Source organism: Ceratotherium simum, chromosome 5 (assembly GCF_057802395.1).
Source record: "Ceratotherium simum simum isolate JZ-2026a chromosome 5, ASM5780239v1, whole genome shotgun sequence".
NCBI lineage: Eukaryota > Metazoa > Chordata > Mammalia > Perissodactyla > Rhinocerotidae > Ceratotherium > Ceratotherium simum.
In genome coordinates, this window is record NC_141904.1 from 52,075,299 (window position 1) to 52,102,384 (window position 27,086).

General features: G+C 35.2%; 1 protein-coding gene across 8 annotated transcripts in view; it reads left to right on the forward strand.

Annotated features, from left to right (window-relative positions):
- DOCK3 (dedicator of cytokinesis 3) overlaps nt 1-27,086 on the forward strand; it is a 448,733-nt gene that overhangs the window by 130,191 nt on the left and 291,456 nt on the right. For all 8 annotated transcript variants that reach the window (XM_087431091.1, XM_087431098.1, XM_087431092.1 and 5 more), the window contains exon 3: nt 10,763-10,803. In XM_087431091.1, coding sequence (XP_087287217.1) covers nt 10,763-10,803 — 41 coding nt within the window. The remainder of the gene's footprint in view (nt 1-10,762; nt 10,804-27,086) is intronic.

Sequence of the window (27,086 nt, forward strand, 5' to 3'; positions counted from 1 at the left end):
TATTTGTATCCCTACTTTTTCCAAAATACATTTAGGAGTACAGTATGGACTTTTGGTCTGCTAATGTTTCATAGAATGAACACCATTTATATTAAGAAACTTAAGACTGCCATCATTTCATTTCATAAGCCCAGTCTCCTCTGGGGAGGTTTAGAAATACACTTTACAGTGTTATTTAGCAAACATAGAGTTTTAGTGTGTCTTGTTTCTCTGTCACTACTCCCCACAAATAATGATTACAATGTGTCAGACATTGTACAAGGCACTTTACATATATCAATTCTGATTTTATCAACAACCTTGCTAGTTAGGTATTATCACCCCATATATTAATGATTCATTCATTCTTTCAGTCACCAAATAAATAATTTGTGTCCCTAATGCAAGTCAAGGACTCTTTTAGCTACAGGGGCTCAGCTATAAAAGAATAAAACAAAGTCCCTATTCTTATCAAAAAGAATAAGGAAGGATAAAACAGATAGAAGGAGAGAGTGACTGCATGCATTGGGGTGGGGTGGGGTGGGCGGCTTCTGTCTTCTATGTGTGTATATAGCGTATTCGTGGAATGCCTTTCTAAGAAGATAACATTTGGGTGGAGAACAAATGGAAGTGAGGAAGCAATTCTGTGGTTTTCTGAGAGAAGTGCAGTCTAGGCATATGTGCAGAAACTTAAGGGCCTGAGGTATGGGAGCTTGCTTTGTGAGTTGAAGGAATTGCAGAGAGACTACTAATATGGCTGTCGTGAAGGGGTTGGTAGGGGAGCAGCAGAGAGAGTGGTGGGAGATGAGATCAGCAGAGGCTGTAGTAAGGACTTAAGATTTTACTTTGAGATGGGATGCCATTGGACAGTTCTGAGCAGAGGAATTACTGAGGCTCAACGAATTATGCTTTGCTTTTGGAATTTGAAGATAACACCCAAACTTTTCCCAGTAATTCTTGTCTTGTAAAGTTTCATCACTAGACATTTGGGTAAAGTGGAATAATTCTGTGTTTCCCACAATAGTCCTTTGAGTAACATGTGCCTAGCTTAGAAGTTAGAGAGTTGCAGCAAGTTATTGAGGAAGGGAAGAACTGGTGTTTCTGGAGACAGCCATTGTTAAGCATTTCTTGGAATTCAATCATGATATTAAGTCAAAGGTATACATGATAATTGATTCCTTGAAAGAAGCAGTCTTTGTGATAAATTATAAACTTGTGTTGTAATAAGGCCTTCCTTTTCTCATTCAATTTTCCACAAAAATTTATATCTGAAAATGTTAGAGTATAAAAATATGTCTGAATCTTAAATTCCTAACAGTGGTCAAACCATCAGATGTTGACTCACCAGATGAGGAAGACTGCTATACTCTTCAATTAAATGTGTATGATGACAATGAAGTTGATGAGGACTCAGGCAACCTGACCATCAAGAGGGTTTCACTTTCTGTGCCAGCATTGTGAACTCTTGGAAACGCAAAGATAAATGATGAACATGAGAGCCGAGAATTATAGTTGCAAAGGTAGATTGTCCAGGGTTCTTGTAATAGAAACAGACATTTGGAAGATGCTTCATTGTACTAGCTCATTAAAAACATCTCTTTCCTGTTGATTCTTAATGATTTTGGGTATATTCGAGTTCTTTGATTCTTTGAGATAAAGTGAAGAACTTTTTGGTTCTATGTGTAAAAGACATAAAAAGAATGAGGAGTTCTTCCTTCTCTCTCTCCATCTTATCCTTTCTTCACTCTCTCCAATTCTGAATCTTTCATGGTATGGACACATTTGGCAAAATTTGTAGCACAGTTTTGCTTTTAAGAAAAGGTGATAGCTGAAATTCATTGAGCACAGTTCTCACTACCGTCACAATGTATCATCCCATGGAAATGATAATGTTGTGTTTTTGAAGCTACTTAGTATTCAACAAAACTGGTCTGTTTTCCTCTCCTCTGCTCCCCTATCTTCTGATAAGAAGCAAGAGTTTATGTTTCAGTTTAAGATATATATTTCATTCATAAGGAAACAGCTTTTTGATAAACGATATTGTGAGAGTTTACTTGATGAGAAATTGCTGACCATTGTAAACATGTTATCTGATCAAGTGTTTACCTGAAATCTTGAGGTGGTGCTTAATCTTCATGTATTTTCATCCCAATTATTCTCTCATTGTCATTTTATAAAAGCATAAAAAAAATAAGTGATATATTTGCATCAAAATATCTGTTATATTGAAGCATTTGGATTGCTTAGATCCTTAACACTTTTTTTGAGTAGTGCAAGAGAGATTCATATGTTAACATGAATGGCATTGCAGTCAGATCTAAAATGACCTTTCATAAGATTTAACAAGGTAGCTTCAAGTGTTTATGAAATATGAGAAAGTATGGGAGTGTGACCAGTACTTTTATATTGTGAGTAATATATTAAAGGCAACAAAGCATTCTTATAAATGTCTCCTAGTGCATATGTACCGGAAATTTCCTAAGGCAGTAATTCTCAGCCTTTTCAGACCCAGTGTTACCCTGCCTTTTTTTTTCTTTATAACAGCTTTATTGAGATATAATTCACATACCATAAAATTCACCCTTTTAAAATGTACAATTCATTGTTTTTTATAGTAGATTTAGAGTTATGCAACCATCACCACTGTCTAATTTTATTTTATTTTATTTTATTTTTTTTTAAAGATTTTATTTATTTATTTTTCCCCCAACGCCCCAGTAGGTAGTTGTATGTCATGGCTGCACATCCTTCTAGTTGCTGTATGTGGGACGCGGCCTCAGCGTGGCCGGAGAAGCGGCGCGTCGGTGCGATCCCGGGATCCGAACCCGGGCCGCCAGCAGCAGAGCGCGCGCACTTAACCGCTAAGCCACGGGGCCGGCCCCTCTAATTTTAGAACATTTTTGTCACCTGAAAAAGAAATCCTATACCCATTAGCAAACACTTGCCATATCCCCCCACCCCCCAGCCCCTGGCAACCACTAATGTACTTTCTCTGTTTATGGATTTGCCTATTCTGGACATTTCGTGTAAATGGAATTATACAATTTGTGCCTGATTTCTTTCACTTAGCACAGTGTTTTCAAGGTTCATCCATGTTGAATCATGTATCAGAACTTGATTCCTTTTTATGGTTGAGTAGTATTCCATTGTATGTATATACTGCATTTTGTTTATCCGTTCATCAGTTGGCAGACATTTGGGTTGTTTCCACCTTTTGTTTTTTCTTTAACACATTTATGAATAATTTTATTCAGACTCTTCACACCTATCTTTAAGATCAATACCATCATTGAAGGTATTCCATTCATCGTTGAAGCCACCTTCTGAGTTCTCTAACATCATTTTTCAAAGCTCATTATTGTCACTTCCAACTGTTTGAAATACAGCGCTTTTGGAATGTGGAAATGATTTTATCATTAAAAACTTAAAGAATCATCTGCAAAACATCAGATCAACTGGTTTTTGTTTGTTTTAGCCTTTTTATAGGGGATCTTTAGAAGGTTTCTTTACAACAATGGGTCTTAAAGTGTGGCCCTAGACCCCAGCATCAGCATCACCTGGGAACTTATTAGAAATTCACATTCTCAGGCTTCACCCAGACTCACCAACTCAAAAACTCTGGGAATAAGGCCCCGCAAGCTGGGTTTTAATAAACCCTACATTCCACCTTTTGGTTATTGTGAATAATGTTGCTATTTGTGTGCAAATAGTTGTTTGAATACCTGTTTTTAATTTTTTTGGTTATATACTTAGGAGGAAAATTGCTGGGTTATATGGTAGTTCTATCTTTAACATTTTGAGGAACTGTACCATTTTACAAACCTGTTTACAAATGTATGAGCATTCCAATATCTCCATATCTTTGTCAACACATGTTGTTGTCTGTCTTTTTTCTTGTAGCTGTTTCATTGGGGGAGAAATGATATCTCACTGTGGTTTTGATTTGCATTTCTCTAATGACTAATAATCTTGAACTTCTTTTCATGTCCTTATTGGCCATTTGTATATCTTCTTTAGAGAAATGTCTGTTTAAATCTGTTGCCCATTAAAAACATTAGATTATTTATATTTTTATTTAGTTGTACAAGTTCTTTTTATATTCTGGATACTGGTCTCTTTTTGGGCGTATGATTTGCAAATTTTTTCTCCCAGTCTGTGGGTTGTATTTTCCCTTTTCTTGGTGTCCTTTGAAGCACAAAAGCTTTTGATTTTAATGAAGTCCAATTTATTTATTTTTTCTATTGTTGCTTGCATATGAAACCATTGCTTAACCCAAGGTCATGAAGATTTATGCCTATGTTTTATTCTAAGTATTTTTCCTTTTTGAAATTATAAGTATTTATAGTGTTTTATCTGGCAGCTCAGACCACTGCAAGATTTCCAAAAATTCCTCTAGAGTACAGTAGTGTCCCCAATTCAGTGCTACTGTATGAGGGATAATATATAGAAGTAGAATTTCAATGTCATACAATATGCAGATAATACTGCATTGTTTTTGAAAGTGGGGACCGTTTATTGTCACCCTCACTAGCAATATCTGATTCCTCTACATTCTCTTGGCAATGCCTGATATTGTTAGAATTTAAAATAAAAATTCTAACCAAGGTAGTAGATATGGAATGTTATCCTTGTGTGTGTGTGTGTTTTAGTCAGGTTATTGAGGTATAACATATACAGTAAAAGTCACCATTTTTGAAGTACAGTTCTATGAATTTTGTGAATTTTGGCAAGTGCATAACCTTATAACCATTGCCAGAGTTAAGATACAGAACATTTTCATTACTTCCAAAATGTAACATTATGCTCCTTGTAGTTAACCTTCCTTCCCAACCCTCTTCCCCCAGCTCTGACAACCACTGATTTATTTTCTATTCCTCTAGTTCTGTGTTTTCCAGAATGTCATGTAAATGAAATCATACATTATATAGCCTTTTGTGTCTGACTTTTTTCACTTAGCATAATCCATTTGAAATCCATTCATGTTGTGTCTGAAGTTTATTCTTTCTGACTACAAATTTCATCATATAGGTTTAAACCACACTTTATTTATCCATGCAGCAGTTGATGGATGTTTTAATTGCTTATTTTTGAAGATTATGAATAAAGTAGTTATAAACATTGGGTATAGATTTTAATGTGGACTTTTTTGTTTTTCTATTCTGTAAATACCTAGGGGTGGGATTGCTGGGTCACATAGTAAATGCATTTAAAAAAAATAGACTTTATTTTTTAGAGCAGTTTTAGGTTCACAATAAAATTGAGCAGAAAGTAGAGAGAGTTTCCATACTCCCTGCCCCCACATATGCACAGCCTCCCCCACTATCTGCATCCACACCAGAGTGGGTACATTTGTTATAATCAATGAACCTGCACTGACACATCATTATCACCCAAAGTCCGTAGTTTACATCAGGGTTCACTCTTGGTGTTGTATGTCCTATGGTTTGGATAAATGTATAATGACATGTATCCACCATTATAACATACAGAATAGTTTCACTGCCCTAGAAATCCTTCACCTATTTATTCCTACCTCATCGCTAACCCCTGATCTTTTTACTGTTTCCATAGTTTTGCCTTTTCCAGGATGTCATCTAGTTGAAATCATACAGTATGTGGCCTTTTCAGATTGGCTTCTTTCATTTAGTAATATGCATTTAAAGTTCCTCCATGTCTTTTTGTGGCTTGATAGCTCATTTCTTTTTATCACTGAATATTATTCCAGTGTCTAGATGTACCACAATTTATGTATGCATTCACATACTGAAGGACATCTTGGTTGTTTCCAAGTTTTGGCAATTATGAATAAAGCTGCGATAAACATCCATGTGCAGGTTTTTGTGTGGACATAAATTTTCAGCTCATTTGAATAAATACCAAGGAGTGAGACTGATGGATCGTATGGTAAGAGTATATATTTAGTTTTGTAAGAAACCGCTAAACTGTCTTCCAAAATGGCTGTACCATTTTGGATTCCCACCAGCAGTGAATGAGAGTTCCTGTTGCTCCACATCCTTGTCAGCATTTGATGTTATCATTGTTTTTGGGTTTTGGCCCTCCTAATAGGCGTATAGTGGTATCTCATTTTAATTTGCAATTCTCAAATCACATATGATGTTGAGCATCTTTTCATATGTTTATTTGCCATCTGTATATCTTTTTTGGTGAGGTATCTGTTCAGGTCTTTTGCCCAATTTTTAATCGAGTTGTTCATTTTCTTATTGTTAAGTTTTAAGAGTTCTTTGTTTATTTAAAATAACAGTCCTTTATGAGATATGCCTTTTTTGTGTGTGTGTGAGGAAGATCAGCCCTTTGCTAACATCTGTCAATCCTCCTCTTTTTTTGCTGAGGAAGACTGGCCCTGGGCTAACATTGTGCCCATCTTCCTCCACTTTATATGGGACGCCACCACAGCATGGCTTGCCAAGCGGTGCGTTGGTGTGCGCCCGGGATCCAAACCGGCAAACCCTGGGCCGCCACAGCGGAGCGCGAACACTTCATCACTTGCGCCACCAGGCAGGCCCTGAGATATGCCTTTTATAAATATTTTCTCCTAGTCTGTGGCTTGTCTTCTCACTCTCTTGACAGTGTCTTTTGCAGAGCAGAATTTTTTAATTTTAACAAAGTCTAGTTTATTGATTCTTTCTTTCATGGACCGTGCATTTGGTGTTGTATCTAAAAGGTCATTGCCATACCCAAGGTCATCTAGATACTCTCTTATGTTATCTTCTAGGAGTTTTATAGTTTTGTGTTTTACATGTAGATCTGTGATCCGTTTTGAGCTAGTTTTTGTGAAGGGTGTAAGGTCTTTGTCTAGCTTCATTTTTTTTTGCATGTGAATGTCGAGTTGTCCCAGTACCATTTGTCGCAAGGACTGTCCTATATCCATTGTATTGCCTTCGCTCCTTTATAAAAGATCAGTTGACTGTATTTATGTGGGTCTGTTTCTGTGCTATTTTGTTCTATTGATCTGTTTGTCTATTCTTTCTCTAATACTGCACTGTGTTGATTACTGTAGCTTTATATTATGTCTTGAAGTCCATAGTGTCAGTCTTCCGACTTTTTTCGTCTTCAATATTGTGTTGCCTTTCTAGGTCTTTTACCTCTCCACATAAGCTTTAGAATCAGTTTGTCAGTATCCAAAACACAGGTTTTTATTGGAAGTAGGTTGCTTTTTCACTGTGTTGATTATGTCTTTTGAAGCACAGAAGTTTTTAATTTTGATGTAGTCCAATTTATCTATTTTTACTTTTGTTGCTTTTGCATTTGGTGTCATGTCCAAGAAATCATAGTCAAATCTAATATCACGAAGATTTTCACTGTGTTTTCTTCTAAGAATTTTATAGTTTTAGGTCTTAACTGTTTTTTAAAGAGCAAAAGTTTAAAACTTTTGTGAAGATTGCGTTATTCTGTTATGATGGAGTGTGCTTAAGAAATCTTTGTCTAATCTGATAAGGGCTTAATCTCCAAAATATATAAAGAACTCATGCATCTCAACAACAAAAAAACTACCAACTCAATTAAAAAATGGGCAAAAGACCTGAATAGACATTTCTCCAAAGAAGATATACAGATGGCCAACAGACACATGAAAAGATGCTCAAAATCACTATCAGGGAAATGCAAATCAAAAGTAGAATGAGATATCACCTCACGCGGGTCAGAATGGCTATAATTAACAAGACAGGAAACAACATGTGTTGGAGAGGATGTGGAGAGAAGGGAACTCTCATACACTGCTGGTGGGAGTGCAAACTTGTGCAGCCACTATGGAAAACAGTATGGAGAGTCCTCAAAAAATCAAGGATAGAACTACCATATGATCCAGCTATTCCACTGCTGGCTATTTATCCAAAGAACTTGAAAATACCAATTTGTAAAGGTACATGCACCCCTGTGTTCATTGCAGCGTTATTCACAATAGCCAAGACTTGGAAGCAACCTAAGTGCCCATCAAGGGACGAATGGATAAAGAAGATGTGGTATATATACACAATGGAATACTACTCAGCCATAAGTAATGATGAAATCCAGCTATTTGTGACAACATGGTTGGACATTGAGGGTATAATACAAAGTGAAATAAGTCAGAGGGAGAAGGTCAAATACCGTATGATTTCCTTCATTAAGTAGTAGATAATAACAACAATAAACAAACACATAGGGACAGAGATTGGATTGGTGGTTACCAGAGGGGAAGGGGGGAGGGAGGAGGGTGAAAGGGATAATTCGGTACATGTGTGTGGTGATGGGTTGTAATTAGTATTTTGGTGGTGAACATGATATAATCTATGCAGAAATAGAAGTATAATGATGTACACCTGAAATTTTTACAATGTTATAAACCAATGTTACTGCAATAAACAAAAAATTAAAAAAAAATCATTGTCTAACCTAAGGTCACAGAAAGGTGCTCCTGTAGTTCTTTTTTTTTTTTTTTTAATTTTATTTCTTTCTTTCTTTTTCCCCAAAGCCCCAGTAGATAGTTGTATGTCGTAGTTGCACATCCTTCTAGTTGCTGTATGTGGGACACGGCCTCAGCATGGCCGGAGAAGCGGTGCATCGGTGCACGCCTGGGATCCGAACCCAGGCCGCCAGTAGCAGAGCGCGTGCACTTAACCGCTAAGCCACGGGGCCGGCCCTCTCCTGTAGTTCTTTTACAAGTTTTATACTTTTAGATTTACATTTAAGTCTATGATACATTTTGGGGTAATTTTGTTTATAGTGCAAGGTGATGAGTTGAGATTCTTTTCTTTTTTTTGTGTGTGTATATGTATGTCCAGTAGTTTCAGCACCATTTGTTGAGAAGACTTCTCATTTCTCCATTGAAGTGCCTTTGCACCTTGGTCAAAAATCAATTGTTCATTTATGTGTGGGTTTCTGGATTTTCCAATCTATTTCATAGATCTATATATCTATCCTTTAGCCAGTACACACCATCTCGATTATGTTAGGTTTATATTGAGTCTGGAAATCAAGTAGTGTAAGTCATTCAAATTTTTTCTTACTCTTCAAAATTGTTTTGATTATTCTAGTAGTCATTTGCCTTTCCATATGAATTTTAGAAAGAACTTGTTACTACCTTCAAAAATTTTTGCTGGGATTTGGTTGGGATTGCATTGAATCTATAGGTCAATTTGGGGATAATTGACATCTTAAAAATACTGGGTTTTGCAATTTGTGAACATGGTAAACCTCTTCATTTATTTAGGTCTTATTTGATTTCCTCTGTTCTGTCTTCTTCAGAGGCTGATAGTTTTTTGCTTTTCACCGTGAACGCAGGGCTTTTGGCTTTCAGATTTAACACAGGGCTGCAGAAAGGGAGATGGGATAGGGCAAATTAAAAAGGTCATTGCTCTTACCGAGATTCAGATTTCTTGAATAAATACTTTTTGGATTATTTCAAGCCTTTGGTTTACTTGAGTTCTAAAAAAGTTGATTTTGACAGTTTTTTCTTTTATTGAGGAGAGGCTTTTTCGAGATCCTTACTCTGCCATACCTGCTGATATCATTCTCTATTCTGTTTCTTAAGATACTGTAAAGTGTCACATTGGTTAGGTTATCACTTTTTTTTTCTTTTTAATAAATGAAGATATTGAGACTCAAGGTATAAATTGAGTTATTCACATTTATGATCTCAGTTGTTGTACTAAACAGAAGCAAGGATATTTCTTCTTTTATTGTTTGTTATGATTTCAGGGGAGAAGAAGTTGATTCTGTTCCTCAGCTTTGTTGTGAGATTTAGAGGTTAATACATGGAACCACCTCTCACTTCCAATACACAGAATTAAGAACAATAAGCTCTCAATTAATATTAGCTATTATCAATAATCTCTTTCTTTTTTTCTTCATCTTCCTCCTTTATTTTTATTTTTGGTGAGGTAGATTGGCCCTGAGGTAACATCTGTTGCCAATCTTCCTCCTTTTGCTTGAGGAAGATTATCACTGAGCTAACATCTGTGCCAATCTTCCTCTGTTTTTTTGTATGTGGGACACTACCACAGCATGGCTTAATGAACGATGTGTAGGTCCGTGCTCAGGATCCAAACCCGGGAACCCCGGGCCACCGAAGTCGAGGGTATGAAGATAACCACTACGCCACTGGGCTGGCCCCCTCACCTTCCTCCTTTAAATACAATTATTGGCTTTCTTTCCTTCTGATTGAAGCTGTTTCCTCTTAAATCCAAGCAGAGAAACTATAGCAGAACTCTGAAAATAATAGTTTGGAATTGAGAAAAGTTGGCAATAAAATTTCCTTTCTTTGAAAATTATTTTTATTGTGTAATTAAAACTTTCATTATCATTGCCATGTATGAATGCTGAGAGGGAATAAATGAAGTACAAATGTCAACTTTAGCAGTTGGAAAGCCAAGAAATGAGAGTAGTATAGTTTAGTGCGTGGGAGATTGAATGAGATCAGGAAACAGAAAGTCTGGGCTATACTCCCTATCTGCTACGGAAAAAGCTATATGATTTTGGCATTTTCCTGCCCCTAACAGTTTCATCTGGGAATTTTCATGGACGTGGATTACACATCCTCCTCTGAGCTCTTTTCTAATTTTTTGTGTCTTATTCAGTTGAAAGGGCTTTGTGTCTTTTGATGAAAATTGGGAATGTTGTATTTATTGTAAGACTTTTTGTTTTTTGTTTTTTGGAGTAAATTACTGCTAATAAAGGCAGTTAGAAAGTTTTGCGTTATTTTTTTTCCATAAAAATACTCATATTATGTCTCTTACAGAAAATGACAATATGATTTTAATATTCTTTATATCCTTTGTTTTAGGTTGGTACAGAGGAGTTTCAACAAAGAAGCCAAATGTAAAGGTAATGAAAAGTTTATTGTTAACTTTTCTAATGTAGGAAGCTGCCTAGTATATTCGTTTGATATAAAAACAATTCTTGTTTGTTTATCTCTTAATCTTTTACAGTAGCCACACTCATTCTTTCTTTTACAGACCTGTATCAGACTCTGCTGTCTCAGCAGTATTAAAATGTTTTTTTTTAACAGGACAGAAAATGCATGTATGGTCTTAGCTGCAAAGCTTATTTTGAAAAAGCCTATGTAGGACATTTAATATGTTTTCCTTCAAATATTTGACAAAAAGTAAATTGACTTATTCATAGCCCTAGTCCTGTGGAGGCATGTGATTAATTAGATTAATTTATTTGTAAAATACAAAATGGAAAAAACTTTCAAATAATCTTCAGTTAGATATGTTTTTGTTGATTATAATATTCTTGTTAAAATGTGAATTTAAACAAGACTTATCAGTGCAGAATACTGATTTTATGAAATAGATTTTGTGTTTTATTCTGTTACGAATTAATATTAATTTGATCAAATAAAATATATTTTAATTGGCAGTTATAACACATTCAGGAACATTCTTCTCTGGTAATGCATTTGCAAAAACTTATTTCTGCTTACTCTTTTATATAATTAATATTATCAGCTTTTCTTACATATTTTCTGTAGCTTAATATTTAAAGTATTATGCTTTTTATTGTATGGAAACAAATCAAAATTATCACATTATTTTTATTAAAAAAGAAAATTGCTCAGAGTTCTAACCATCAGTTTTGCCAGTAGAATCATTCGTCTTGGAAGTTTTTAAGGTAATGATTATAAGAAGACTGTATCCTCAAATTTTAATTCCTTATGGCCAGGGCTTCTCATCCTCGGCACTGTTGACATTTTGGGCCAGATAATTCTTTGTTGTGGGGGGCTGTCCTGTGCATTATATAAGATGTTTAGCAGCATATATGATCTCTACTCACTAGATGTCAGTAGCATTACCCCCTTAGGTTGTGACAATGAAAAATATCTCTAGACATTGCCAAAGGCCCTGGAGCTGGAGTGTGGTGGTAAATTCCCCCCTGGCTGAGAACCACTGTTCATAGGTACTCTTTTTCCTTGTAGTTCTAATTTTAAAACACATTTTCAGGTGTAGGAATGGCTATGTGAAAATGATTTCTATTTGTATTTTATGTGTTTTATCTTGATTTAAAATTGTCAAAAATTTAGAACTTGAATAAATAAGAAATCTTATAAACGATTGGAAAGCTGTACTTTGTGATATTGCATGCTATTTATTTTTAGTAATATTCGTGATCTTGACCACCTCACCACCTTGCTTCCAATACTAGTGTTGGGGGATCAATGTGGAGATCATGGTCATTGAAATTATTGTACGTTTGTGATTAAAATATCAAATTGATGCACAGTGTGTGGCTTGAAAACCTTCTTCAGTGAGACATGAATGATAATACCCCTAAAATATTTTCTATTACTGTACAACAAAGTGCCCCAAAATGTAGTGGATTAAACTAATCACCATTTTATTGCTTGTGATTTTGTGCCTTGACTGGGGTCATCTGGGTAGTTATTATGTTACATCTATATCACCTGTGGCTACAGTCATCTGGGAGCTCAGCTGGCTGAAATGTCCTAGAGGGTTTATTCTCATGTCTGGCATCTTGGCAGGGATGGCTGGAATGCTGTCCTCAGCCAGACCACTGAAATAGCTAGGCTTCTCCCTCTAGTCTCAAGGTCTCTCTCTCTCCATTTAGCTTCTTCAGCAGAATGATCAGAGTTCTATTTTAGAGTTAAGGAAAAGTGCTCAGAACCTCCTACCTACAGTCTAAATTCTTTTTCCTACAATAAAGGTGTTTAGAGTCTGTGGGAGAGGCTGTTTTGTGATTAAGAATGAGTCTATAAGCTAATCAAAATGAGGAAACCAGATTACACCAATCTAAAGTGTTAGAGCTCATTTTGTCTGATCAGACTACTTTAATTTCTTTACTTTGGGCTAATGTGGTACTTCTGAGATTGTGTATTTTGGTAATACCAACTCCACTTGAGGATCTTAAATTATTCTAGCATTTATTAACAAACTATATCTGTATACCTCTTAATAGCTTGTATTTGTATTCTTAAACTTAAAGTAACAGGTGGAAAGACAGTGTTAATAACTGAATTTTATTTCTTGTAGTAGTGATCTTTTGTGGAATCAGAGTGAAAATTCTTGTGTTTGTAAAAGATAATCATTTAGTGATTCCACAAACTTAAAAAAATGCATTCCTATTTTATCTTTTATTTGTCTTAATGTTATGGTCACAGTAAGTAAAAAATTTCAATAAGTTTTTCATAGCTGTTGGTAGTTAAAGAAAAATAAAAAAGGTGACTTATTAAAGTATGTCTTCAGTTGTGTATGATGTATACTAATAATAAAATAAAACTTGAATTAGCCCAAATAAAATAATATCTGGACTAGATAGCAAATATAGCATTCATAAATATTAGTAAGTGGTAGAACATTTCTTTCTATAAAACAGTTAAAAAAAACTCTCAAAGTCTAATTGTTTTGTTCTCTGTAAATACTTTGCAGTAAGATATAATAAACATTGAGAAGGAAGATACTGGGATGATTATAAAATACACTTCCAGTTATATATTTTTGTAACCATATATTAAAATTATACAGTTTGAGAAGCACAATATTCAGGAAATATGTACTACTAAACTTTATGTTAAATGATTTTAAGAATGATAGTTTCTTGTCTTCTGCATTTTTTTGAAGACTTTATTTTTCCAGGATACACTTCTAGGGTAAAACTTATTTTGGCATTGTAATTTTAGAGACCAAAAGTTTTTGGGACACAGTGTTATCTTCTGGTGAAATGTCGTGTTATATATTTGTTAGGCTTGCCAAAATATTAGCTTTCTTAAGAACATACATGAAGAACTAAAGAATGAGAGAGTAAGATAAAATTAAGAAAAAGGACAACAGATATCTGATGACAATTTTATGCTTTTTATACAACATATGCTCAAGAGGAAAAGAATGAAATTCAAGAGAGTTTATATTTACTATCATTTTGTGGTTTCAGGATCAGCTTTTATACAATAGTTGTCAACTGGATACCTAGAATTCTGCAAGATAGGAACAAAATTCTAGGACCTTATAGAATGTTTTGCATAGCAAAAGTGGAGGTATAGAGGCATGAAATTGCAAGGCATGTTCCAGGAATGGCAAATAGTCCAAACTGACTAGGGCATAGTACAATGATGGATGATAAGGCAGGGAAGGTAGGTTGGGTCCATATTAAAGTGTCTTATGCCAAAGAATATAAGGAATGCTAAAGGAATTTGGATTATGTCTCACTGGCAACAGGGAATCTGTCATTCAACAGAGGCATGGATCTACTATTGCCTCACAGTATAACTATAAAATAGAGTTTATTGGAGAATCAGTAAGCACCTGTTAAAGATACCTATTGAAGTATTTATGGATGATTTCTGATATGTGCTCTAAAATACTGCAATGGGTAAAATTGTGTTTGTGGGAATTAATGAATCAAGATTGGCAAAATGTTGATAATTGTTGAAGCTAAATGATAGATTCATGGATGTTCAATATATTATTCTAATTTTTTGTATATTTGAATTGGGGATAACATTATTACTTATCTCATAGAATTGTTTTGAGGAATCAGTGAGCTTATTTGAAGCTCTTAACACAGTGCTTAGCACGTGATAACAGCACAATAAATATTTGCTTCTTTTCCTGTAACAACTACTACTGTGACAGCATAGGGCTGAAAATGAGACTTTAAAGACTGCCAACACCTTGGAGGACAGAAGAAGGAACTAGCACAAAGAGATTGAGAAATAGAGGTACACATTCAAATTCTAATATACCAGAGTGGAAAGAGCTCAGTGAACACGTGGGTCTTCGATAAAGACCTAGTGTGACCGCATGTTAAGAGTAAGGTCAAACAACCCTAGAATAATGGCCACTCTAGGTATACTCTTACTATTTTGATTACGATAGCTTTGTAATATAGTTTGAGATCAGGAAGTGTGATGCAACCAGCTTTGCTCTTTTTGCTCAGGATAGCTATTCGGAGTCTTGTGGTTCCGTATGAATTTTAGGATTGTTTCTTCTATTTCTGTGAAAAATGCCATTGGAATTTTGATAGGAATTACATTAAATATGTAGATGGCTTTGTGGACATTTTAACAATATTAATTCTTCCAATCCATAAACTTGGGATATCTTTCCATTTATTTGTGTTTTATTCGATTTCTTTTATCTATGTCTTATAGTTTTCAGTATACAAATTTTTCACTTTCTTGGTTAAATTTATTCCAAAATATTTTATTCTTTTTGCTGTTGTAAAAGATATTGTTTTCTTAATTTCTCTTTTCAATGGTTCATTGTTAGTGTAAGAAATGCAATCTATTTTTTGTTTATTAATTTTGTGTCATGCTACTTGACATGAATTCCTTTTATCAGTTCTAAAAGTTTTTTGGTGGAGGCTTTATGGTTTTCTGTATGTGAGATCATGTGATATGCGAATACAGACAGTTTTACTTCTTTTCAATTTACATGACTTTTATTTCTTTTCTTGCCTTATTGCTATAGGTAGGACTTCTAGTACTATGTTGAATAGAAGTGGAAAGGGTGAGCATCCTTATTTTGTTTCTGATTTTAGAGGTAAAGCTTTGATGAGTATGGTGTTTGCTGTGGGCTTGCCATATATGGCCTTTATTATGTTGAGGTACATTCCATCTATACCTGATTTGTTGAAAGTTTGTGTTGTAATAGTTTGCTGCATTTTGTCAAATGCTATTCTGCATTTATTGAGATGATCATATGATTTTACCCTTTATTTTGTTAATGTGGTATATCACACATATTGATTTGCATATGTTGAACTATCCTTGCATTTCATGGATAAATCCCACTTAATAACAGTGTGTGATTCTTTTAATGTGTTACATTTGGTTTGCTAATATTTTCTTTTTATTTTATTGAGGTCATATTGGCTTTTAACATTGTGTAAATTTCAGGTGTACATTATTATGTTTCAGTTTCTGTGTGGATTGCATCGTGTTCACCACCAATGGTCTAGTTTTTATCCGTCACCATACGCATGTGCCTCTTTACCCCTTTTGCTCTCCCCCCACCCCCTTTTCCTCTGGTAACCACTAATCTGTTCTCCTTATCTATGTGTTTGTTTATCTTCCACATATGAGTGAAATAATACAGTGTTTGTCTTTCTCTATCTGACTTATTTCACTTAGCATAATACCTTCAAGGTCCATCCATGTTGTAGCAAATGGCACAATTTTGTCTTTTTTAATGGCTGAGTAGTATTCCATTGTATATATATATATACACCACATCTTCTTTATCTGTTCATCCATTAATGGGCACTTGGGTTGCTTCCATATCTTCGCTATTGTGAATAATGCTTCGATGAACATAGGAGTGCATAAATCTTTTTCAATTGTTGATTTCATATTTTTTTGATAAATATCCAGTAGTGGAATAGCTGGATCATATAGTATTTCTATATTTAGTTTTTTGAGAAATCTCCATATTGTTTTCCGTAATGGCTGCACCAGTTTGTTTTCCCACCAGCAGTGTATAAGGGTTCCCTTTTCTCCACATCCTCTCCAACATTTGTTATTTCTTGTCTTGTTAATTATAGCCATTCTGACGGGTGTGAGGTGATATCTCATTGTAGTTTTGATTTGCATTTCCCTAATAATTAGTGATGTTGAACATCTTTTCATGTACCTGTTGGCCATCTGTATATCTTCTCTGGAAAAATGTTCCTATCCTCTGCCCATTTTTTGTTTGGGTTGTTCATTTTTTTGTTGTTGAGTTGTATGAGTTCTTTATATATTTTGGAAATTAACCCCGTGTTGGATATGTGATTTGCAAATATTTTCTCCCAGTTGGTGGGTTGCCTTTTTGTTTTGTTCGTGGTTTCCTTTGCTGTGCAGAAGCTTTTTAATCTCATGTAGTCCCATTTGTTTATTTTTTCTTTTGTTTCCCTTGCCTGAGTAGACATGGTACTTGAAAAGATACTGCTAAGACCGACATCAAACAGTGTACTGCCTGTATTTTCTTCTACGAGTTCTATGGTTTCAGGTTTTACATTCAAATCTTTAATCCATTTTGAGTTAATTTTTGTATATGGTGTAAGATAATGGTCTACTTTCATTCTTTTGCATGTGGCCATCCAGTTTTCCCAACACCATTTATTGAAAAGACTTTCCTTTCTCCATTGTATGTTCTTGGCTCTTTTGTTGAAGATTAACTGTCTATAGATGTTTCCATAACCCTTGCTGAGAATTTTTTTGCATCTATGTTTATTAGGATATTGGCTTGTAATTTTCTTTTCTTGTCGTGTCCTTCTCTGGCTCAGGTATCAAGGTAATGCTGGCTTTGTAAAATGAGTTTGGAAGTGTTCCCTCCTCTTCAATTTTTTGGAAGACTCTCAGAAGGATTGGCATTGATTCTTCTTTAAATCTTTGGTAGAATTCACCAGTGAAACCATCTGGTACAGGACTTTTCCTTTTTTTTTTCTTTTTTCTTTTTTGTGAGGAAGATCGGCCCTGAGCTAACATCTGCCAATCCTCTTCTTTTTTGCTCAGGAAGACTGGCTCTGGGCTAACATCCATGCCCATCTTCCTCCACTTTATATGGGATGCCGCCACAGCATGGCCTGACAAGCGGTGCGTCGGTGTGTCCCTGGGATCCGAATCAGTGAACCCCAGGCTGCCGCAGCGGAGCATGTGCACTTAACCGCTTGCGCCACCGGGCTGGCCCCCAGGACTTTTCTTTATTGAGAGGCTTTAAATTACTGATTCAGTCTCCTTATTCATAATTGGTTTGTTCAGATTTTCTATTTCTTTATGATTCATTTATGTTAGGATGCATGTTTCTAAGAATTTGTCTATTTCTTCGAGGTTATCCAGTTTTTTGGTGTGTAATTGTTATAGTAGTCTCTTATGATCCTTTGTATTTTTCTGGTATCAGTTGTAGTCTCTATTCTTTCATTTCCGTTTTTATTTGATTCTTTTATTTTCGTTAGTCTGGCTAAAGGTTTTTCAATTTTGTTTATCTTTTCAAATAACTAGGTCTTAGTTTCATTGATCTTTTCTATTGTTTTTCTAGCATCCATTTCATTTATTTCTTCTCTGATCTTTATCCTTCTGCTAATTTTGGGCTTAATTTGTTGTTCTTTTTCTATTTTCTTGAGATATAAAGTTAGGTTGTTTTTTGAGATCTTTCTTTTTTTCTTTTTTTTATTGAGGTAACATTGGTTTATAACACTATATAAATTTCAGGTGTACATCATTATATTGCGATTTCTGTATAGACTACATCAGGTTTACCACCCAAAGACTAATTACTGTCCATCACCATACACTTGTGCGCTATTACTCCTTTTGCCCTCTTTCCTCCCCCCTTCCCCTCTGGTAACCACAGTCTCTGTATCTGTGAGTTTGTTTGTTGTTGTTGTTTTTATCTTCCACTTATAAGTGAAATCATGTGGTATTTAATTTTCTCCATCTGATTTACTTTGCTTAGCGTAATATCAAGGTCCATCTATGTTGTTGCAAATAGCAAGATTTCATCTTTTTTGTGGCTGAGTTGTCTTCCATTGTTCTTTTTTTCTTATTGTAGACATTTATCACTATAAACTTCCATCTTAGAACTGCTTTTTTTCTGCGTATTATAAGTTTGGTAGGTTTTGTTTCCATTTTTGTTTGTCTCAAGATATTTTTGATTTCCTTTGATCCATTGGTTATTCAGGAGTGTGTTGTTTAATTTCCACATATTTATGAGTTTTCCAGCTTTCTTCTTGTTATTGATTTCTACTGTGATACCATTGTGATTAGAAAAGATAATTGATATGATTTCAGTCTTTTTGAGTTGTTTTGTGGCCTAACATGTTATCTGTCCTGGAGAATATTCCTTGTCTACTTGAGAACAATGTGTTTTCTGCTGATATTGAAGGGAATGTTCTATATATGTCTGTTAGGTCCATTTGGTCTAAAGTATAATTTAAGTCTAATGATTTCTCACTGAGTTTTTGGTTTTATGATCTATCCATTATTGAAATTGTGGCATTGAAATCCCTAGTTATTTATTTATTTGTTTATTTTTTTGGTGAGGAAGATCGGCCCTGAGCTAACATCTGCCAATCCTCCTCTTTTTGCTGAGGAAGACTGGCCGTGGGCTAACATCCATGCCCGTCTCCCTCTACTTTATATGGGACGCCGCCACACCATGGCTTGCCAAGCAGCGCGTCAGTGCACCCCCAGGATCCGAACCAGCGAACCCCGGGCTGCCGCAGCGGAGCACACGCACTTAACAACTTGCACCACCAGGCTGGCCCCTGAAATCCCTTGTTATTTTTGTAGTGCTGTGTCTTTCTCCTTTCAGATCTCCCTTCAGTTAGTATTTGTTTAATATATTGGGGTGCTCTGTTGTTGGGTGCATATATGTTTACAATTGTTATATCCTTGTGATGAATTAACCCCTTTGTCATTATATAATCACCTTTTTAAACTGTTGTCTTGTTTTTGACTTGAAGTCTCTTTTGTCTTATATAAGTATAGTTACCCCTGCTCTCTTTTAGTTTACATTTACACGGAATATCTTTTTCCCTATCTTCCCTTTGAGTGTATATTTATCTTTAAAGGTGAAGTGAGTCTTGTAGGCAGCATGAAGTTGGGTTATTGTTTTTAATCCGTTTAGCAACTGTATGTCTTTTGATTGGAGGATTTAATCCATTTACATTTAAATAATTATTGATAGGTAAGGACTTACTGATGCCATCTTGATAATTGTTTTCTGGCTCTTTTATAGTTCCTTTGTCCCTTCTTTCCTTCTCTTGTTGTCTTCCTTTGTGAATTGATGATTTTCTATAATGATATAGTTTGATTTCCTTCTCTTTACCTTTTGCATATCTACTGTAAGTTTTTCTGTGTGGTCGTTCTGAGGTTTACATAAAATATCTTGTAACAGTCTATTTTATGCTGCTAACATCTTAACTTCAATCTCATATAAAAACTCTACCCTTTTACTCCTCCTACCCACATTTTATATTTTTGATGTCACAATTTACATCTTCTTATATTGTGTATCCATTAAGAAATTATTGTAGCTGTAGTTATTTTTAAAACTTTTGTGCTTTAACCCTTATACTGGAGTTAACTAATATGCCACCATATTACAGTGTTAGAGTATTCTGAATTTGACTGTGTATTTACCTTTACCAGTGTGTTTTATATTTTCATGTATTTTTTATGTTACTAGTTAGTGTTTTTTCGTTGCAGCTTGAAGAACTCCTTTAGCATTTCTTATAAGGCAGGTTTAGTGGTGATGAACACTCTCTGTTTTTGTTTCTTGGAAAGTCTTTATTTCTCCTTCATTTTTGAAAGACATCTTTTCTGGGTAAAATATTCTTAGTTGGCACTTGTTTTCTTTCAGTCTTTGAATATATCATCCCACTCTCTTCTGGCCTGCGAGGTTTCTGCTTGCAAGAACTCTGCTGATAGCCTTATGGGGGTTACCTTGTAAGTTACATACTTTTTTTCTCTTGCTTCTTCTGAAATTCTTTTTGTCTTTGAATTTTAGTTCGTTTTGTTATGATGTGTCTTGGAGTTGATCTTTTTGGGTTTGAATGTTTTTGGGGATCCAGCCTCCTGAACTGGGATGTTCAGATCTCTCCCCAGATTTGGGAAGTTCTCAGCCATTATTTCTTTAAATAGCCTTCTGCCCCTTTCTTCCTCCCACCTACTTCTGGAACTGCAGTAATGCATGGATTGTTTGCTTTGATGGAATCACATAATTCACATAAACTTTCTTCCCTCTTTTCGTTCTTTTTTCTTTGTTCTTTTCTGATTGGGTAATTTCAAAGGTCCTGTGTTCAGTCTCACTGATTTTTTCTTTTGCTTGATTAAGTCAGCTGTTGACACCCTTTATTGCATTTTTCATTAAATTTTTTGTAATCTTCAGGTGCAGAATTTCTGTTTGGTTCTTTTTTATTATTTCTGTGTATCTGTTAAACTCTTTCTTGTATTGTTTTCATGATTTCATTGAATGGTCTGTCTTTGTTTTCTTGTAGCTCTCTGAGCTTCCTTAAAACAACTGTTTTAAATTCTTCATTGGGTAAATCACAGATTTGTTTCTTTGGGATAGGTTACTGGAAAATTATTGTGTTCTTTTGGTGGTTTCATGTTTCCTTTATTTTTCATGTTCCTTGAAGTCTTGCATTGCTGTCTTTACATTTGAAGAAACAATCACCTCTTTCATTTGTACTGACTGTCTTTGGTAGAGAAATACTTTCTGTCAACTCTGCTGGGTGTTCTCCAGCTTTTGTAGACCTTTGCTATGCATGCACCTGCCCCACACTTCTTGTTCTGTTTTGGGGTGAAATTCTCAAGATCATATGCCTTCTCTCAATCCTGCAAAGTCAGGCTGGTTGGTAACAGCCTCCTGTTTGCTTTACACAGGGCAGTGCTGAATGCTCAAGTTTGCTTGCTTTCTCCCAATCCTGCAGAGCTGGACAGCTTTCTGCATGTGCTTAGTAGCCATCTACAAAGGCTTGCACTCATTGCTGCCCTTGGGGGTGCATACAGGGAGCTGGCCATGGAGTTGGAGAGTCTGTGGGGGAGGTGTGCAGAGCATTGAGGGTGCCCATGGTCCGGTTAGGGAGATCTGCAGGCAAGGCATCCCCATTGGCTCATGGACAGGTTTCCTGATGGAGTCTTTGAAGTGGTTAGTAGGATGCCTTCCCTTCAAGAGTCATGGCTGCTGTTGTTTTAGCCCCTCCCTGTGCCCCCAGTTGTGCAGCACACCTCAGTATCCTGGATGGGTTTAGAAAGAAGTGGGCCTCTTTGACAGCATCCCGCGTATGTAGGAAAGCCAGGTGCTCACTTGCATGTTCTAACTTTCCCCCATGGGAGAAATCACAGCCCAAGAAGTTCTCTCTTGGCACTTAATTTTTGCATAATTTTTGCTGTGCTGCCTTGTGGGAGGGATGATGCAGGTAAAGTGAAGCTGTTCCTGTTACCCTCTTCAGTGCGTCCAATCTTGGATTTTTTTTCCTCCAACAATGTGCTGGAACTTCTTTACTGGGCTCCTGGACTTCCACAAAGTCACTCTTGTCCATGGTTGATTGTCAAAATCGGTGTTCTTTTTTGGTGGGAAAATGGTAGAAAACTCCTATTCCGCCATTTTGCTTGTGTCACTCCTATGTGATTCTATTGCTATTTTTTTTGAGAGTTTTATTTTTATCATGAATTGAGGTTGAATTTTGTCATATGCTTTTTCTGCATTAGTACGAGTATGTGACTTTTCTTCTTTAGACTGTTAATATGGTAGATTACATTGATTTTTGAGTATTGAAAATACCTTGCATCCCTTAAAAAAAACCTCATGGTACACATAACTCTTCTTACATATTGCTGAATTCTATTTGATAACATTTTGTTAAGGATTTTTACATCTATATTCATGAGGGATATTGGTCTATAGATTTTTTTCTTTACTCTATCTTTGACTGATTTTGGTATAAGAGTAATAGTAGCTTCATGAGATGAATTAGAAAATTTGGTATCAGAGTAACACTAGCTTCATAAAATGAATTAAGAAAGTCGTGTTCACTCTTCAGTCATTTGGTACAATTAAGCAGTGAAGCCATCTGGGTCTGAAGATTTCTTTTTTTGGAGTTTTTAAAATATGAATTCAATTTTCTTAATAGTTATAGGGCTATTCAAATTATATATTTTATATTGGTTGGATTATGGTAGTTTGTGTTTTTCGAGGAATTGGTTCATTTCTCATATGTTGTCTGTTTATGTGTGTAGTGTTTTTTGTAGTATTTCTTTCTAATCCTTTTGATGTCTACAGGGTTTATGTAATACCCCATTTCATTCCTGATATTTATGACTTGTGTCTTCTCTATTTTTTCTTTGTTAGTCTTGCTAGAAATTAGTCAATTTTGTTGATCTTTCCAAAGATCAACTTTCTTCGTTGATTTTCTCTGTTGTTTTTCTGTTTGTAATTTTATTGATTTATACTCTTCTCTTTTTCTTTCTGCTTGCTTTGGTTTTATTTTGCTCTTCTAGGTTCTTAAGGGTACTTAGATTATTGATTTGCAATTTTGCTCTTTGATAATATATTTATTTAATGCCAATAATTTTCCTTTCAGCACTTCTTTCCCTGTGTCGCACTAATTTTGATATATTATATCATTTTCATTCAGTTCAGTGTAATATTTTATTTGCTCTGAGAACTCCTCTTTGATGCATGGATTATTTAGAAATATGCTGTTTTATTTCTAAGTGTTTGTAGATTTTCCTTTTAGTTTTGTGTTACTGATATCCAGTTTGATTTCATTGTGGTTTGAGAAATCACTGTGTGTATGATTTCAGTTGTTTTAAATTTGTTGGCATTTGTGTTTTTGTCCAGGATATGATTTATCTTGGTATATGTCCTGTGGGCACTTGAAAAGAATGTGTATTTGCTTTTGGTGATTGGAATATTCTGTGAATATTGGTCGATCCTATTGGTCGATGGTGTTGAGTTATTCTTTATCATTGCTGTTTTTCTGTCTAATTGTTCTATAAGTAACTATAATTGTGGATTTGTCTATTTTCATTTCTGTCAGTTTTGCTTCATATATTTTGTAGCTCTGTTGTTTAGTGCGTACACATTTGTGATTGCTGTGTCTTCTTGGTAGTTGACCTTGCATCATTATATGTTCTTCTTTGTGTCTGATAATTTTCTTTGCTCTGGAGTCTACTTTATGTAATAAACTCCTACTTTCTTTTCATTAATTTTTGCATAACATATTTTTTCCATTATTTTGCTTACAACTTGCCTATGTTGTTATATTTGTAGTGAGTTTTTTTGTAAATAACTATATTTTAGGTCAAGTTTTATAATCTACTCTGCCTATCTCTGTCTTTTAATTAGTATATTTAGATTATCTACATTTAGTGTAATTATTAAAGCCTTCCATTTATTTTTTTTCTCTTCTGTTTTTTCTGTTTCTTTTTCCTGCCTTCTTGTGGGTCACTTGAAAATTTTTCAAGAATTCCATTTTGATGTGTATGTCTTTGTAGAGCTTTTTAGTGGTTACCCTAGGTATTATATTAAATATGCAGAACTTATCACAGTCTGCTGGTGTTGCCATTTTCTAGTTGGGTGAATTGTAGACACCTTATCTCCATTTATGTCTGTTTACCTTTCCCTTTATAAGTGTGTTAAATATTTTTTCTCATGCGTTTAGAACCGTATTAGATAGTGTTACAATTTTTACTTCAACTGTCAAACATAATTTAAAAAATTCAAGAGAAGGAAAGTCTATTGTATTTACCCTTCTTTTTGCTTACCTTCTTTTTTCGTTTTTCCTGATGTTTCAAGATTCCTTGTTCTTGAGCTTTTCTGTGTAGAGCATTTTCTTTAGCCTTTCTTTCAGCGTAGGTCTGCTGGTAACACATTCTCTTAGTTTGCCTTCATCTGAAATTTTCTTGATTTCTCTTTCATTCCCAAAGAATGTTTTTGGTGGATATAGGATTCTAGGTTGACAGTTCTTTTCTTTCAGCACTGGAAAACTTTTGTACCACTTCCTTTTGCTCTCTGTGTTTTTTAATTAAAATTTTTGTTTAAATGTGGTATTATAAATATTTTAATTTTATAGTTATATTTAAAAATTCAAAAATACATGGTAAAATGCACAAAAATATTTTCTAGTTTCATACATTCATAGTGTTTTGCAGTCATCACCACTATCTAATACCAAAACATTTTCATCATCCCAAACAGAAACCCTGTACCAATTTCCCTGTTCTCCAGCCCCTGACAACCACTTTCTGTCTCGATGAATTTGTCTATTGTGGACATTTAATATAAGTGAAATCATGTATTATGTGGCCTTTTGTGTCTAGCTTTTTTTACTCAGTATAATGTTTTCAAGGGTCATCCTTGATGTGGCATGTATCAGTACTTAATTGCTTTTATGGTTGAATGACATTCATTGTATGGATATATCACAGTTTGTTTATCTACTTGTCACTTGTAGGAGAGTTGGGTTGTTTCTACCTTTTGGCTATTGTAAGTAGTGCTGCTGTCCTTTCTGATTTTGGTGAGAAGTTCACTGTCATTGAATAGTTTTTTCCACTAGAGAGGTAAGGTATTGTTTCTCTGCTACTTTCAAGATTTTTTTGTTTTCCTGTAGTATTCAGAAATGTAACTATGTTGTGTCTTAGTGTATATTTCTTTTGGTGTATCTTGTTTGGGATTTGCTCAGCTTCTTCAATCTGTAGGTTTATGTCTTTGCCAAATTTCAGAAGTTTTCTTTTTTTGTTTTAAATTTCTATTAGACTTTATTTTTTAGAACAGTTTTAGATTTACAGAAAAATTGTGCAAAAAGTACAGAGAGCCTCCCCACCACCCCCATTTTCTCCTCTATTCACATCCTGCATTAGTGTGGTACATTTGCTACATTTGATGAGCCAATATTGGTGCACTATTAATATTATTCATGGTTTACATTAGTCTTCACTCTTTGTGTTGTACAGTTCTCTGGGTTTTGACAAATGCAAAGTGTCATGTATCTATCATAAGAAGTTTCGTTGCCCTAAAAGTACTCTGTGCTCCATCTATTCATTTCTTTTCCTCTCCTCCAGGACCCTTGGGAACCACTGATATTTTTACTGCCTCTGTAATTTACCTTTTAAAGAATGTCATTTAGTTGGGATCATATAGAATGTAGCCTTTTCAGATTGGCTTCTTTCACTCAGCAGTATGCAGTCAAGATTCTGCCATGTCTTTTTGTGTCTTGATAGCTCATTTCTTCCGTTATTTGGATAGACTATAGGTTGTTTATCCATTCACTTATTGAAGGACATATTGGTTGCTTCCAAGTTTTGGCATTTATAAATAAAACAGTTATAAACGTTTGTGTACAGGTTTTTGTGTGGACAAAAGTTTTCAACTCATTTGGGTAATTACTAAGGAGTGCAATTGCTAGATCGTATGGTAAGAGTATGTTTAGTTTTGTAAGAAACTGCCAGAACGTCTTCTGAAGTGGCTATACCATTTTGCATTCCCACCAGCAGTGAATGAGAGTTCTTGTTGCTCCATATCCTTGCTAGGATTTCTTCATGTACATTTTAAGCCTTGCCTTGCCCTCTGTCCCCTCTCCTCCCAGGCCTTGATGACATGAATGTTAGGTATTTTTTTGTTGTAGCCATAGTCACACAGGTCCCTGAGGCTCTGTTCATTTTTTTTCAGTCTATTTTCTCTTTATTGTGTAGTCTGATGTATTTATACTCTCAACACTTCTGACACAAAATGTGTGGGTTTTTTTTCCCATATCAGCAACCAGTTATCCAACTGTCTGGACACCAGCTTGGTGTCCAGTAATTCCATCCAAAGACCCTACCTGTTAAGGACTCAGTCCTGCAAGACTGCCTCAGCTCAGATGCATCTCAAGTCTTGGGCTTCCCATACTTCTGACCAACCAGTTATAAACTGAGGATTCCCATGATCCCCCCTCTCACATTTGAAAATTTGCTAGAACAGCTCACAGAACTCAGGAAAACAGTTTAGTTACTATCACCAGTTTATTATAAAGGATGCAACTCAGGAACAGCCAAATGTAAGAGATGCATAGGGCAAGGGATGTGAGCTGCGGCATGGAGCTTCTGTGCCATCTGTCAGCATGCTAACCTCATAGCAACGTGATGTGTTTACCAACCTGGAAGCTGTCCAAACCCCATTGTTTAAGATTTTTATGGGGGTTCCTTTATGAAGGCATGATTTATTAAATCATTGTCCCTTTGCGATTAACTCAATCTCCAGCCCCTCTCTCCTCCCTCTAATCACATGATTGGTTCCTCTGGCAACCATCTCCCAGCCTGAAGCTATCTAGGATTGAAGCTAGCAAGAGTCACCTCATTATCATAAACTCAGGAACAGTTGAAAGGGGCTTATTGTGAATAACAAAAGATGTTCCATTTAGCCCTATCCAGAAATTCCAAGAGTTTTAGAAAGCTCTTGTGTCAGGGACTGGGGAAGAAGAAATATATATTTCTTATTATATCACAATATCACATTCAGATGTGTCATTTTTTATTTTCCTGTCTTCTAGTTCATTGCCTTTTTTCCTCTGTCATCTTCATTCTGCTGTCGAGCCCTTCAACATCTATTTCTTTGTTGAGACTTTTTTGTTTTATTTGCTCAGACTTTTTATTTTTTCATTTGTTTCAAGCATATTTGTAATTG